Genomic DNA, 16,687 nt, shown 5'->3' with positions numbered 1-16,687 from the left:
ATAGTGATGGGTTATTGGACCTCAAGGTCCTCACTTATTCAGTTCCAGTATTTCGGCCGGCTTCCATGTATCTCTATCCTTATCCCATCTTCTGCTCTTGCTTTATTTGTGAACTATGTAAGCTAGTTTCTCAGTTGATTATCTCCGCAGGAATTCCAATCCTCCCTAATGATTGAAGTCTCGAATTCGCGAGTCCAGCAGGAGTTTGGCAATAAGTTATCATTGTCTACTTTAAATGTTTCGTTTATGTTGCTGGCGTTGTCATTGGCACAGATGCTCACATGTAATTTGTTTGGAGCCTGGATGCTTCAAGCCTTAACGTTCCCTTGGTTATAAAGGCTAGGTAGTTGGTACATCACCTTCAGGATAATAGTCGGTGTACTTCTGATCGTTCTAATAACGCAGAGACACCTGAGCCTTTAGTTCTAAATGCTCGTTCCAATTAAGTTTTGCATTTGATAGATGAAAAAAGGTATCTGGTTGGATCAAACGCACCTACGCGCTATCACTATCAGATACTGATAACGTCCTTCACATCCCCCCTTCTTCCTAACCACCGACTTCCACCTTTACTCAGGTTTTTTTCCAGCGTTTAGAAGTGTATCTCATAGAGCAGAGAATGCTCTCCCTAATAATTCCTCAATATCCACAAAAGGTAGCCCAGAACGAACTTTTCTTATCTACCTAGCATATCCTCCCACTTAATGGAATTGAAGTTATTTCTAACATTGCCGTTATCAGGTTCATAATTAAATCGACGACAGTGCCATCTATAGCCCCTCCACCCCCAGCGCGGATCTGCATATTACCTGAATTTCCCTAGGTTTACCTTCGCGATGTTCTGCACGCTGGAAAGGTGCCGAGTCATCGGTTCTCAACAAATCTTTCAAAACTCACAACCTCTCCACCAACAATATCTGTGATTCCGATGCGAATGTTTCTCTGATAATGCTTCCTTCGCAGCCTGGGACTAAGAATGTAGGGGCCGTCGTGTCGATGATCCGTTTTCCTCTGGAGCCTGAATGAGATATGTTCTATTCAAGTGACTTTAAAGTCTACCCAGAATCCGCTGCTCCGTGGTCAAAATAGTGTGAACCACAGTATCAAACCCACACCGAAAGTCGTTTCACTGAGTGTCAGGGAGACGTTGGAAACCCTCATCTATACATCGGAGCCAGACGAAGCGATTCCCTCGGAGTTGGGCCTGCACCCAAAGTCACACGCCGTCTCGGAACCAGATGCAGTGGTGCATGATAAATCGAGCTGCGATGAAGCTGGGTCTTTATTCCGGTACTGATAGCTGGGTAGCATTAAATCATCTTCCGTAATGAATGTGCTAGCCTATCTTAAGCAGCTGCACTCCGTGGATATTGATTAGTAAGATGCAAATTATACTGGCGCCCCTTGGATTTTTCCAGTACCCCCTTCATCATCATCAACGACGCAACAACCGGTATCCGGTCTAGGTCTGCCTTAATAAGAAACTCCAGACATCCCGGTTTTGTGCCAAGGTCCACCAATTAGACATCCCTAAAAGCTGTCTGGCGTCCTGACCTACGCCATCGCTCCATCTTAGGCAGGGTCTGCCTCGTCTTCTTTTTCTACCATAGATATTGCCCTTATAGACTTTCTGGGTGGGATCATCCTCATCTATACGGATTAAGTGACCCGCCCACCGTAACCTATTGAGCTGGATTTTATCCACAACCGGACGGTCATGCTATCGCTCATAGATTTCGTCATTGTGTAGGCTACGGAATCGTCCATCCTCATGTAGGGGGCCAAAAATTCTTCGGAGGATTCTTTTCTCGAACGCGGCCAAAAGTTCGCAATTTTTCTTGCTAAGAACCCAAGTTTGCGAGTAATACATGAAGACTGGCAAGATCATAGTCTTATACAGTAAAAGCTTTAACCCTATGGTGAGACGTTTCGAGCGGAACAGTCTTTGTAAGCTGAAATAGGCTCTGTTGGCTGACAACAACCGTGCGCGGATTTCATCATTGTAGCTGTTATCGGTTGTGATTTTCGACCCTAGATAGGAGAAACTGTCAACGGTGTCAAAGCTGTATTCTCCTATCGTTATTCTTCCTGTTTGACCAGTGCGATTTGATGTTGTTGGTTGATTCGTCTTCGGTGCTGACGTTGCCACCATATATTTTGTCTTGCCTTCATTGATGTGCAGCCCAAGATCTCGCGCCAATTGCCGCCTGCTCGATCTGGATGAAAACAGTTTGTACGTTTCGGGTGGCTCTTCCCATGATGTCGATATCGTCAGCATAGACCATCAGTTGGGTGGACTTAAAGAGGATCGTACCTCTTGCATTTACCTCAGCATCACAGATCACTTTCTCGAGGGTCAGGTTAAAAAGGACGCATCATAGCGCATCCCCTTGTCGTAGACCGTTGTTGATGTCGAATGGTCTTGAGAGTGATCCTGCTGCTTTTATCTGGCCTCGCACATTGGTCAGTGTCAGCCTAGTCAGTCTTATTAATTTCGTCGGGATACCGAATTCTCTCATGGCCGTGTACAGTTTTACCCTGGCTATGCTATCATAGGCGGCTTTAAAGTCGATGAAAATATGGTGCAACTGTTGTCCATATTCCAACAGTTTTTCCATCGCCTGCCGCAGAGAGAAAATCTGATCTGTTGCTGATTTGCCTGGAGTGAAGCCTCTTTGGTATGGGTCAATGATGTTCTGGGCGTATGGGGCTATCCGGCCTAGCAAGATAGCGGAGAATATCTTATAGATGGTACTCAGCAACGTGATACCTCTATAATTGTTGCACTATGTGATATCTCCCTTCTTATGTGTGAGGCAGATAATGCCTCGTTGCCAATCGTCAGGCATTGATTCGCTGTCCCATACCTTGAGCACAAGTTGATGAACCACTTGGTGTAACTGGTCGCCTCCATATTTAACCAATTCGGCTGTAATTCCATCGGCTCCTGGCGACTTATGATTTTTTAGCTGGTGAATTGCACGGACTGTTTCTCCTAAACTTGGTGGTGGCAGTATTTGTCCGTCGTCTTCAGTTGACGGGATCTCCAACACGCCGATGTTCTGGCTGTTCAGTAGCTCATCAAAGTGCTCTACCCGTCGCTCCATCATGCCCATTCTGTCGAAATCAGATTTTCCTCTTAGTCTCGGTAGGATGAGCATCGAGGTATATAAGGCTTCATCTCTCTGACTTTTTGGTAAAACCCCCTTGGAGAGGGCATAGTGATGCAAGTAATGGCATTAGTTCTTCCGATTTGTACTGTAAGAAGGTCAAGATCTCGGATACCCAAAGAGTACATAGGCTGTAAGCTAACAACTAGAGGCTTCTCCCCCAGTAGCCCTTTGACCGTTTATTAGGACGTACCTTTACCGGCTGTCGTTAGGTCTAATTCAATGAAGACTTCGCCACCCTTCCTTTTCCATGATTTTATAGCGGATCTTTGTGCAAACTTCATCAAAGGTCTTACATTCTGTCGATTTAATGAACAGAGCTACCGGTGTAGTCTTTTTCGTTTCTTTAACTTTTCTTTTTGGATTAGTTGTTGTTTCCGATGCTTGTAAAGTCGTTGTAAAACTGAAACAGTTATCTAAGTAAAGTAAATTTTATTTTAGCTTATAATACGGTTAGTTCTGCGTCTATTATTGTCATTGTTAATCTGTAGAAAGAAACGCAGTCTCGAAATTCTTGCAGTTTCCACCTGCTCGTCTTCACGCCTTTGCTGACCATTTCCTGGAAGAAATTTGCAGATCAATGTGGTCTTCGCAAATGTGCGTATTTCCAAATAAACTTTACCTCTTTAGCTCAAACAGGGTGGTTAACCGAACTCGGCCAATATCTAATTCCCTTTGCCGCCTTCATGTCGCCAATTTCATCACTTTGCAAGGCTCCTTCTGTATTCCAATGTGATCCTAGGTGTATAGGCCACTCGCAAAACTTTCTTAAGGCTATTATCTAGGACGCAAGCAAAATAGTAGCCAACACTTGTGAGTGACCCATTAGGAATCAAAACCCCGGGGGCATCTACTGAAAGATACAACAGGGTTCGTCACCTTGATAGGGAGTTCCTTTGGATATTGTTAACCTAGGTCCAAAACCAGGTCCCTTGGAGTTCTTTACTAAGGCAGGCCTAGGCCGGACTCCTGTTGTGCCGTTGATGATAATTTTTTTATCTCCTGACGACGACCAATATTATTTTGAGCCTTTTGTTGGATATTTTTAAATTTCACCATATATTTCTCAAGGATATTTCGGCGATCCCCTCGCACTGCCGCATGGAAGCTGCGAACAATGTAGTTGCTATCCACCAGGAACTGAACAAACAGAAGATGGAATATCGATCTGCGATCAGCTTTCAGGTTTGGCTACTCAATCACAAATTACGCAAATTCGCTTCAAATTTATAAAATTTAGGTAACTGCAAATGCAAACCGAACGTAATTGGACATAATTGTAACGAGTGCCAGCCCGGCTACTTTAACATTGTTTCTGGCAATGGCTGCGAGAATTGTTACTGCGATCCAGTTGGAAGTTATAACTCCACCTGCGACCGATTCACAGGTCAGTGCTTCTGCAAGGAAGGTGTTACAGGGTAAGCTCTCAGATGTTTTTTTACATTTTTCTGAAAAATATTTACAAATATATTCGTCGCAAGACTTCGTTGTGACCAGTGTGCAACCTATCAGTACGGCTTTTCGGCGGAAGGATGTAAGCCTTGCGATTGCGATGAAAGCGGTTCAAAAGGATTCCAATGTGATGAATACGGCCAATGTCCATGTAATGATAATGTCGAAGGAAGGCAGTGCAATCGCTGCAAAGAAAATAAATATGATCGACATCAAGGCTGCATAGATTGTCCTCCATGCTACGACCTAGTCCAAGACGCTACCAACGCCCATAGAAGCAAACTCGCAAATCTCAGTCAGGTATAATCTCACATGTAAATAAAAATCCTTCTTTTTCAATATTCGTACTTGTTTAGACCTTGGACGATATTGCCAAAACACCCGTAACAAATGATGAGGAATTCGAATCGAAGCTACGTACTGTACAAGAGAAACTCAATATCCTCCTGGATGACGCAAAAGCTGGTGCTGGTGGAGGTGATCGAACTCTCGTTGAACGCCTACAGGATCTTCGTGACCGCCTGGACAAGGTCCAAGAGCAGCTTGATGCAGCTGACAAACTACATGCAGACAGTGAATCAAGTGTTAAAAAGTCAAATGAAACAGTCACGGAGGCTAAGAAGTTTATAGAGGACGCACAAAACGAAATAACAGCAGCTTTTCAACGTCTTAGAACGGACGGAACTCAAGCTTTGCAGCGAGCCCGTGAGAAGGCGAGCAAGTTGGGATCACAGTCAGAACAAATCAGTAAAATTGCCAGAGATTCTCGACGTCTGGCCGATGAATTCGAAGCTACGGCTGAGGAGGATCGAAAGAATGCCAAGGAAGCCAATGAGACAGCGTTCAAAGCATACGAACTAGCTAAGAGCTCTCTCAATCTGCAGAAAAATATTAGGTGAGAGACTTAGTTTATTTTTTCCCATAAATAGAAATTAATTTTCCTTTTTTTTGTAGTGATGAGTTACGATCGGAAGTTGAACTTGAAATGTCTGAGGCGAAATTAAAGCTGGCTAGCACCGCGAAACAAACGAAGGAGGCGTTGGAGAAAGCCACTGCAATGCAGGATGCCGCCTTGACCCTGCTCGCTGATGTGGAAGAATTGGTCACCCCGCAGGTGGACGTCGCACAACTGAAGAAAGATGCTACCGAAGCCAATCAGGAGGTACTTTCCTACAAGTGACATAAAAACTTACTAACTCCATTTCCCTCTCAGGCAAAAAAACTGAAAACAGATGCCGATGAACTTGGGGCGAAACACGACGAATTACTGGCAGATTTTGACGAGGAATTGACTCTTGCAGAAGTGCTTATAGAACGGTAAACGCAACTAATTGACTTATCAATTGATTTGATTTTTACCTGCACTTTCCTGCCTTATAGTGACACGATACAGAAAATGAAGAATGCCGAACTGCTAGAAGAAGCCAAAATGGCTTATGACGAAGTGCAAAAGGCGGTTGCTCAAGGCGACGGAGTTTTGAAAGATGCTAATAATACCTATCATACCTTAGCTGGTGAGTATTATTGAAACAATATATATATATAAGGCTATATACTTTTACTGTTTGCATTAGCGGTGTGTGGCCTACGTACCGGAAGTAGCAAACACACGAAAAGTCATTTTGATCCTTCAAAAACTTGCCAAGCGTCTATCTGTCATTGTGGAAAGGCAGAATTTGCCAATGCTACTGATACTCCAATTGCCGGTTTCGGTCCTGGCATGGGGAAGATTGAACCCTCTTTTGCTATAGCATCTGAGATTTCATTTCCCTCTACGCCACAGTGATCAGATACCCAGAGTAATTCTACTGTATTTAATCTAGAGATACGGTTTCTGGATTCTTGAATGATTTTCGAGGCGATCAAAGGAGTATTCAACGCCCTCAATGAAGCTATCACTGCAGATTGCGATGCGCGTGCCCTTCAAACGCTCGTCTATCAACCAGTTTGTCGCCTTTAGGATCGCATATATTTGAAAGACCGTTGCATATCGTCCCAAAGGAAAAGCTCGCTTCTCGTTTTTATTCGAGAGGTAGACTCCGGCTTCAGAGCCCTGTTCTGTTTTTGAGCGATCGGCGTAGAAGACGTCCGTATGTTCCGCCACGCATTCTTCTGGGGCTTCACAGTTCTCTCTACGTTTCAGGGTAACTTTATATCTTCTACCAGAAAGATGTATAGGGACACGTGAATCCAAATGCATTGTAAGAACTGAATTCAGCACCGCCAGTGACTCTTCCAATGCTCTGTTCTTTACAGCCGTTGTTTCCCGCTAGATCTAATTGGATTAGTCTATGAGCTGCTTTCATAACAATGCTTTGAATAAATATATCCAGGGGCTGCAAATTGAGTAAGGCATTTAGAGCTGCGCCGGATGTGGTGCTCATGGCACCGATAAAACGATGACAGACAGTTCTTTTTAGTACGGCTAGTCTACGGTGAAAATCTTTTTGCCTCACCTTAACCCACCACACTAAGGATGCATAAGTGAACATTAGCCTAATGATAGCAACGTATATCCACATTACCGCATGAGGCCTGAGTCCCCATGTCGAGGCGAAGGTCCGTCTGCACAGCGCATAAGCTGCGAGCGCTCGTTTAATCTTTACCTCTACATGTTTGTTCCAAAAAAGTTTTTATCTAGAGTGGCTCCCAGATATTTCACTTCGGAGAGCTGAAGAGTTGTACTCCTCATCTCAGGGAGGCAAAGTCCATCCAGTTTTCTCCTTTTTGTGAATAATACCATTGTGGTTTTATTTGGATCAACTGAAAAACCATGTCTGCAGCACCAACTGTCTATCAGATGAATGGTATGTTGTATATTTCTACACACCGTTAGAAGATCCCAATCAACAGCAAGGACAGCCACATCGTCAGCATAAACTTGACCGTGTATCGGAAAATTTTGGAGTTCTCATAGTAGTGAGTCCATCAGCATACTCCGCAGATGTGGCGACAGCACACCTCCTTGGAGGCAACCTTTCGTTGCTTCCGCTGTTAGGTAGCGATCAGCACACAACAGTCTCTGCGTTGGCATAGCATAGATCCACCTACGATCCATCTACGAACACCCCTATCGCGTAATCACCCTTCAGAGTTGCATCCTCTACCTTTGAAAGCAAAGAATGAAGATCAGACTCACATGACTTTTCACGTTGGTAAGCATGTTGGTTTTCATTAAGTCGGTGCCTCCTGAGCGCCTTCCTACGAATGTGATGCTCAACCAGTCTCTCCAAACCTTTCAGTAAGAAGCTGATCTGTCTGAAGTTCTGAAGAATAGTCATTTTTGCCAGGCTTAGATGTGAAGACTACCTTAACCTTCTGCCACGAGGTAGGCACATAGTCTAAACCAAGGCATCCTGGAAAAATATTTTATAGCAATCGCTCTAAATACTCAATTCCTTCCTTTAGAATTGCTGAACAGATGCCATCCACGCCAGGTGCTTTGAAGCGTTCAAAGGATAGTATAACGGCCTTCGCCTTTTCATTGGTAACAACCGCTCCCGCAGCGTCCTAATTCCCCTTGCAACACTATCTTGTTGAAAGGTTGGCAGAAACAACCAATTCTGTTCCTCGCACCTCTGAGACCTGTTCTCCCGTACTTCCAAGAGAGTCTGTATGGATTCAATTCTGGGATTGGTAAAAGTACCATCCGGTTTTCTAAGAGATTCCAGCCTGGCCGATTCATCCTCATTATCAGCTCACCTTCCAGTTCCTCACAATTTGCTCTAAAAGAGTCTCGTTTCGAACGTATTACGAGGCTCTTATATTCACGCTGTGAGTTTCGGAAGTTTAGCCAGTCTCCACCTTTATTGCTTTTGCAAGTACGATTTAGAAGTCATCTGGTTGATTTCCTGAGTCTTTCCATTTCTCGGTTCCACCATGGAACTGTTTTACCGCGTTGGCTTCGGGGAATAGGACCAGCCTCTTCAAAGCATTCTAAAAGTGTGCGAGTCCGAGTTTCCAATTGATCTTCTATCACCAAAGGAACCCTTATTCTCTTAGGTAGCTCCATTTTGTCGCCAAGAAGTTCATTGAACTTTGTCTAATCCATTTTCCTAGGATTCCGCCTTTGTATTGCAGACTATTCGCTTGAAATAGTCAAACTAAATTCTAAGTAACGTTTATCTGAGAATCAGACTTCATCTAGCATTCGCTAGTCTCTAATCAACGCTAACAATTTTGAAGTACAGATTATTTGGTCAATTATTTGACTTCATCTTGGACGCACCCTATGTTCGCGGTCATCAGACCAGCTGAAGTAATAAAATTAAACAGCTTGTCTCCTCTAGGATTGCATTTGCTACTTCCCCAACAAATATACAGAGCGTTCGCATCACGAGGCCACTTCATACACTACCAAAACCCTTAGTTCTTGCATCGGCGGAGGACACAAAGAATCATATGGTAAGTAAGCGGACTATGAAATTTCTCCGTTTACCATTAACCTGGGAACAGAATTGTTTCAGCATGGTTGCCTTTAATCATTTTGAGATTAGAATGCAGGCCCTCGATCTCGAGGATCTTTCATCGAAGCAGATCCTAGTTCGCTTGACTGATCCAGTACCACTGATTTTGTTAAAACGAACCCATAGCTCTTAAACTAGAAATATATAAGAGCAGTCCTGCAACTTTGCGAGCCTTTCCCCGGTAAACAGGAAGAGGCATTGGTATCATCATCATCATCAACGGCGCAACAACCGGTATCCGGTCTAGGCCTGCCTTTATTAAGGAACTCCAGGCGCCCCGGTTTTGCGCCAAGGGCCACCCATTCGATATCCCTAAAAACTGTCTGGCGTTATGACCTACGCATCGCTCCATCTTAGGCAAGGTCTGTCTCGCCTTCTTTTTCTACCATAGATATTGCCCTTATAGACTTTCCGAGTGGGATCATCCTCATCCATACGGATTAAGTGACCTGCCCACCGTAATCTATTGAGCCGGATTTTATCCACAACCGGGCGGTCATGCTATCGCTCATAGATTTCGTCGTTATGTAGGCTACGGAATCGTCCATCCTCATGTAGGGGGCCAAAAATTCTTCAGAGGATTCTTCTCTCAAACGCGGCCAAGGGTTCGCAATTGTTCCTGCTAAGAACTCCGCAATTTCTTGCTAAGACGCCCGAGGAATACATGAGGACTGGCAAGATCATTGTCTTGTACAGTAAGAGCTTTGACCCTATGGTGAGACGTTTCCAGCGGAACAGTTTTTGTAAGCTGAAATAGGTTTGGCATGCTGCAGGTTAATTTGACTAACTCTTATGTTTGTAGACATAAGTACAGTATAATATAAAAACCGTCACTAATTGAAAAGTCCACGCATTGCTGCTGTACTACCCTTTCCGGCTGACCGCGCCGTAGACACCGGTTGTAGGTTTTCCACGAAAGTGAAGAACCTGTTTTCCACAGATTTCTCCATGGGGGAAAATGAATCTGGTGATACCTCAAAATCCGGGCCTCGGCCACGACCTGATTTCTCAAAGGCGCGGGTGGATTCGAAATCTGTGACGTCTTACCACTTGGACTCCCCCATGACGACAAGGTGGTGTCCGAGGGAGAGATAGAGCACTTGTTGAATGATAATTTTTATGCACATTTCGCCTCACGCATTATTGAAAGCGGTAATGTATGAGCCAATCGTTTGTGCTTTCATCGGCAAAATTTAGTCGTAACATTGTACAGTATATATCTCCTGTTTTAAAGTATAGCGTAATGCTTGGCGATGGTGCAGTTTCTACACACCTACATACAGAAAGGGTCTGTCGTAACCTGATGGAGTGCTATCGTCATACAAAGTGGATCCATCGGCTTCGGTAGCCTTAGCAAATGAAGATTTATTCATTGTCAGCCAAGCCTTTTTTGCTGCTATTTTGGTTAACGAGTTGGGATCATCAGAAGCTCGCCAAAGCTCCGGATTATCTTTAGTCGCAGACACCTCCTTCAGTTTTTCTGAAGACGTTTTGCCCGAAGGCAATTTATCCGGAGACAGGTTTTTGCCCGGTCGCAAGTAGCTGTCATGGCCTTTGTTTTACCGGGAAAAATAGGTTAATTTGAACATCCAGAGGATCTTCTATACCAGATACCAGTTGACTCAGCTGTAAACGAGTACTTCAGTCAATTCAGGGTAATAATCCCATAATGCTGAAGCCATTACTATCTAGTATAGAATTACTATCTAAAACTGAAGTGGACTCATTTCAAGGCCTATATTCAAATTGGACATTTGCGCCGTCGATTATTTTCGTATTTATCAATACTAACTTTGCATTCATTGATTTTATATTCACTTAAAAAACAGGATTCCAATCGCAAGTTCAAAAATCATCTGCGGAGGCTCAGAAAGCTCTTGAAACAGTGGCCGCCATTGAAGAAGAAATTCAGAGTGCGGAAAAACTGACAAGGGAGGCTGAAGAGGTAATACCTTTGAATTCATGTAGGTTGTGTCATTTGTAGTGAATCTTTTCCTTCAGGCCTTAGCCGGAGCAAAAGATAACGCTGAAGAAGCTAGGAAAAATGCTCAAGAAGCACAAGAAGTTTATGCAGAACAAGCCTCAAAGGTAAGGGTCTCTAATGAAGTTTAGGATTCTGTTTTCTTTCGCTGTAATTGTATAATTAAATGATACTTTAGGAAGCTGAAGAAATCCGTAAGAAGGCTAATGCAACCAAAGAGAATGCTCGTAAACTTCGCGGTGAAGCTGATCAGCTTAATGGCCGTGTCGCAGTTACAGAGAATAATATTCAAAGCATGGAAGACAAATTCGCAGAAGACGAAAATCTTGTTGAGGATGCCAAGAAGAAGGTGGGATTTTGTTAATATTATATAGTTTTTGTTGTTATGAATTATATTTTTTTTTAGGTTGGAGAGGCTCAGAGTAATGCAGAAGAAGCACAAACGAAGGTCAAAAAGGCTTTGCAAGAAGTAAAGGCTATCATGGATGATCTTGATAATTTAGGGGATATAAATATGGATGATCTTGATAAACTGGGTAAGTAGAATTTCCTTGACTACTGAATTAACTGGAATTTTTCTCCGGGTGAATGATGCCTAGCAATAAAAATCATGCCTTTTTTAGCACCGCGTGTGCGCAATTTCAACAAACTATTAGTTATTAATTATGTTGCAATTTTCTACGACCCTAAGATTTCCTTCAGATTTCTCCAAACTCGCCCGTAACATTTATCTAGTTGCCCAGCTTGTACCTCATAGGGATTTTATCCTCAACCAGATTTGATTACAACAGTCTAAGCTGAAATAGCCGGTTTGGTGCTGACGTTGCTTTTATTAATGTGCAGCCCAAGACCTTGCGCCGCCTGCTCGATCTGGATGAGGGTAGACGGTACATTTCCGGTCTTTCTTTTCACGATGTCGATATCGTTAGCATAGGCCAGTAGCTGGGTGGACTTGAGACGTGCCTCTCGCGTTAACATCATCATCGGGGATCATTTTTTTCCACGCCCTTGTTGTTTTAGATCGTCGTTGATGTTAAATGGCCCCTGGAGTAATCGTGCTGCTTTTATCTGGCCTCTTGCATTAGTTAGGGTCAGCCTAGGCAGTCCTCTGGTTATGCCACCATAGGCGGCGTGGAAGTTGTTGAAAAAATGGTGCAACTGATGCCGTCCAACTCACCGATATTCTGGTTGTTAAGCAGTTCATCAAAGTACTCAAACTATCGCTCTAATATACCCCTAGGGTCGAAAATCAGATTCCCCTCTTTGCCTCGACAGGATGAGCATCGAGGCGTATATGAGGTCATCTTGTTGACTTATTGGTAAAACTTGCGCGGCTGGTGTGGTTACTCCCTATTCTTTTCGCGTCCATAGATCTGTTTGTTTTACTAGGGCTCGTTTTTCTGTCTCTGAAATCGCGTCTCCGCTGGACGAAGTTCAAGATGTAGCATTCCATTTCATTCCATTCCATTGCTACCTTACCTTCATGGTCGCTCCAGTCGTTCCAACTTTTTTTCCGACTGGGGACAAATATGTGTGTGGCCGCATCAGTGGTAACGTTCGTCACTTTCATTTGTCGATGTTTCATTTTCAGGAACCATGATAACTGTGGTTATTGCAGCATCGATTAGCCCCGTATAGGTGTTGCGGAGCGTTTGTTGTGGGTGGCTTCAATGTTCACTTTGACCTGATTATCAGAAAGAAAAAGAGCATTCAATTAACATTCGGTCAATTTAATTATAATTTGTCCAGCCTAAAGACGCTCACGTTTGTTTGGGGACTGTTTTCCGCGCAAACCAGGTATTTCCATGTTGCTTGGCAGCTCGTTTTCTGTAAGGGAGCTTACGTTCCATGAGAAAATATGCAAATTGTTTGTCCGTTATCTTTGCTAGATCCGGCATTGTAAGATCCATCCAGTCCGAGGCTACTTTTGTGGCTTCGTAGCAATTTTTTTTCTTTTAGGTTTATCAGTCCTACCCCCAAACGCCAACCCAGCAAATCAATTGGTACATTTTTCCCGTCTTCATTTTTCTCCATCCACGTCCACGTGGAAGTTCAGATAGGATTTGATAGTAGAGCTGTTGTGTTCGTACAGTAGGCGTTTCCCAGGTTTTACGCTTTCTACTGGCGAACATTTTTCATTTCGTTTTCCTTAAATTTCCCAACTACCTAAGTTATGAAAAAATGTATTAAAAACACAGTTGAAGTCCAAAAGCTGGTAATATTCGGCTTAAAGAAACCCAGGGCAAACTGGACGATCTCTACCCTCTAAAGATGAGGGAAATAACCCTCTACCTTTCCGAAGAAATGAAATATCTAGGAGCTATTCTAGATAAGAAGTTCTCATGGTCTATAGGCTTTGAAGACCGATCCTTATCATAGCTCGATATGGGAACTCCCGCTAATTCTCCATTTTGTATGTCAGTTTTCAATCCGTCCTAAGTAGATTTGTAGCTTTTTTGATTCAAACTGAGGATTGGTGCAGTACCTAAAACCGCAGCATCATTTCCAAACTTTGAGGTTGTCAAATTAGAGCTAGTTGGTAGATCCAAATTATAGATGTGGAAGAGTATTGATTCGATGACGCTGCCTGAGGGAATTCCACCTTTGATGTTGTAGTATAGTCGCGAGACATGGAGCATTTGTATTTCATTTAAAACCTACGTTCCGAGATAGACAGATTCCCAAATTCTGTTCAAAAGTACTGGAAGCAAGTTCTTTATTTTAAGAATAAAGACCTTCGTGCCACACTTTGTCGAAAACTTGCCCCACGTTCAAGTAGGTCGCTGGACACTATCTTCTATCCTTCAGTATGCTCCTTTTATTAAGAGACCTTCCCCTGAAGTTGTTCGATTGTCTTGTGCTTCTCTTGAAAACCAAACTTGTTGATGAACGAAACGAAAGTTTTCGATCAGTATTTTATAAACCCGGGCAGATTCGACATTTGTTGCAAAGTAGAGGATAACAATAGTCTTAATATGGGACAGATATTGAAAATTTAGGTGAAAATTCTACTGTTATCACAAGCTTTAGGCATCCAGCATATTTAATTTCTCTCAGTCACAAATACGGTTTTTGGCTGGTCAGTTATGAGATTATTTTCAATTAGTTTTTCATCGGATAGTATTTCCACGTAAAGTAACATATGTAGCACCTTTTCTTTTAATTGGAAACATGAAATGACTTATTAACTTGGGCGATTGTCCTAGGAGGCAGAGCTATCCCAAGAACCTAATAAGCTAGCGAAATTGACCGCGAGGGTCTGCCCGCAAATGCTGAAGCTCGACTGTAGTATTTCATGGACCCTCGCTTGCTCGTCTCTGGGCTAGCCACGCTGCGGAATGTGAAGAGATCCTTTAAAACATATCAGTCTTGCACGAGTCATTTATCAGTTTCACGTGTCATGAAATCGATGCGTGAGCCCGTGAGGGCACCGGGAAACAAACGGAATTTAAACTGAAAATAAAAAGTATGAGCTCAACTTCGCAACCAAGAGTGAAGACACACATATCATATTCTCAATCTATGCTTCCTTTCCATCAAACCTTTCAAATGGGCGGTCTCTCGGACTCATTCTCTTCTTAGATATCCGACCATTAAAATGAAAGATGCTGCTATTTAGTGTGAGTTTGCGAAAGTTAGAAAAGATAAGGTGAAAAAGCAGTCCTTAAATTAAAGGCTTAGCTCTACATCGTTGCTATATGTAGTCAAATAAAAAGACTAAACAATAAATCTATGCAATGGAAAAAATTAAAAATGACAAAGAAATCTGACGTGCTGTTAGCTGACAAAACGGGTTGCTCAACGTATATTAATATATTAATTTTACTGTCCCCCATAATAGCAACATTAAACGGAAATACATGGCGAAAGAAGGTGAACACTGGCTCTGAAAATCAAAGAAATTTGGCGTCTCGAGCAACTGGCTTCAGTTCCCATAATATTTGCACTTGGCTTCCTGCTTATCCTGGGACTCTCATGATCTGGTGCAAACCATACAGAAATACCCCATTCTGCATACGTGCTCCCATTAATCTACTACCAGAGCGCCTTTATCTTTTAAGTAGTTTAGAAGCACTGCCTGTACAGGCCAGAGTCATTCTGTGGAGTCGAAATGGGTTCGTGGCCACGACATTGAAAAATGAAGAGGCACGGCAGAGGCAACTATATTTGGCGATCTTTTCAGGAATGGAACAGCCCACGATGCTCATGGGGGATACGAACCTAAGCGCTCGATAGATTGTTTGAACCTTATCAAGAAGAGCCTCAGGATTATAGTGGGAACACTCACTGATCACTACCGACTAAACTGGGGAACCTGGGGAAGCTAGGGATATCTACGGACCCTATCTGTAGATTTTGTGAGGAGAGTGATGAAACCTCCACACAGGTTCTGGGACAGAGTCCGGCACTTGTGCAAGGTAGGTTCATTCAGCTGGGAGAATAGTTAATACCAGATGCCAAGTTGCCAACACTTGGAAAGCGCGGAAAATAATAAATTTTTTGTCGGTTATAGGTTTAGACGACATACTATAGTTTAGAGGTACACTGTGTCTAGTAAAGGGGCACAACAGTTCTTTTAGAATGCAGTGCGACATCCTTTGATGTTATTGTTATTATTATTATGGGTAGTGTGATACGTTGTAGATTTTTTGTATTCTTGAGTTCTTCATCCTCTACCATAATAATCACTTCGTACATAATTCTTTCAACAAACTTCGTCTAAGGAATGAACAACGTCTGAATCCGTTGTAATCTAACACACTTTTGCTCTCTTTTACGATCAAAATTCCAACGATTATCACCAGACTCATCTTTAACATGTTGCCCTGATACATGGAATTGATTATTGAACGTCTATTAAACTTTTACGCTTTACAAATACACAGATTGGAGTAAATTTGTTCCACAACCGATGCGCTTTCCTCGGTTCAATCATGAAATAATTATCATAATTACGAAAATATTAATTATTATTCGTTTTGAAACTTGCACAATCATCAAAGCTCACAACAATTCGATTTTTTATTTCTTCAGAATTATGTGGCAGGCAAACTAGGCTGGTACGGTAGAAAAAGAATCTTCAAATTAAAACCTCACTAAAATCCTTGACTTTATCCTCCTTAACGGGTCCAACCTTTTCTAAGCGTCCATCTCAAGTCCGCGAAGGTCTCCCGGTTGCTTCTCACAGCACTACCTTTCACGTTATTTTACATTCAAACGCACAAGAATCAAATTATAAATCACTGAATTATGAAAAGTAAAGTATAATGTGGGTGGGTAGGGCTGACAACCCTACACGGAAAACAACTTGTTACGAAGCCACAACAGGAGCCTCGGATAGGACGGATTTTAAAACGACGGACCCGGCAACGACAAAGGAACAACGACTTGCACATTTTCTCATGGAACGTGTGCTCCCTGTACAGAGATGAAGCTGATAAGCAGCTAGTCGATACCCTGTCCCAATATAGGGTTGATGTAACAGCATTGCAAGAGATGCGATGGACAGGGACCGGTTTCCTGGAGAAGAGCCACTACACCATATATTATAGCGGTCATCCAGTAAACCATGTGCTCGAAGTAGGTTTCTTAGTCAGCCAAAAAATGAAACCTGCTGT

General features: G+C 42.9%; 1 protein-coding gene across 2 annotated transcripts in view; it reads left to right on the top strand.

The window, feature by feature from the left end:
- LOC119648033 (laminin subunit gamma-1) overlaps positions 1-16,687 on the top strand; it is an 81,219-nt gene that overhangs the window by 58,494 nt on the left and 6,038 nt on the right. For both annotated transcript variants that reach the window (XM_038049458.1, XM_038049459.1), the window contains exons 11-21: positions 4,242-4,355; positions 4,411-4,588; positions 4,652-4,922; positions 4,979-5,517; positions 5,577-5,784; positions 5,836-5,939; positions 6,003-6,136; positions 10,918-11,033; positions 11,090-11,176; positions 11,248-11,418; positions 11,476-11,605. In XM_038049458.1, coding sequence (XP_037905386.1) covers positions 4,242-4,355; positions 4,411-4,588; positions 4,652-4,922; positions 4,979-5,517; positions 5,577-5,784; positions 5,836-5,939; positions 6,003-6,136; positions 10,918-11,033; positions 11,090-11,176; positions 11,248-11,418; positions 11,476-11,605 — 2,052 coding nt within the window. The remainder of the gene's footprint in view (positions 1-4,241; positions 4,356-4,410; positions 4,589-4,651; positions 4,923-4,978; positions 5,518-5,576; positions 5,785-5,835; positions 5,940-6,002; positions 6,137-10,917; positions 11,034-11,089; positions 11,177-11,247; positions 11,419-11,475; positions 11,606-16,687) is intronic.

The sequence above is a fragment of the Hermetia illucens genome, chromosome 2 (assembly GCF_905115235.1).
Source record: "Hermetia illucens chromosome 2, iHerIll2.2.curated.20191125, whole genome shotgun sequence".
NCBI classification, from domain to species: Eukaryota; Metazoa; Arthropoda; class Insecta; order Diptera; family Stratiomyidae; genus Hermetia; species Hermetia illucens.
This window is presented reverse-complemented; position numbering and strand designations above follow the sequence as displayed.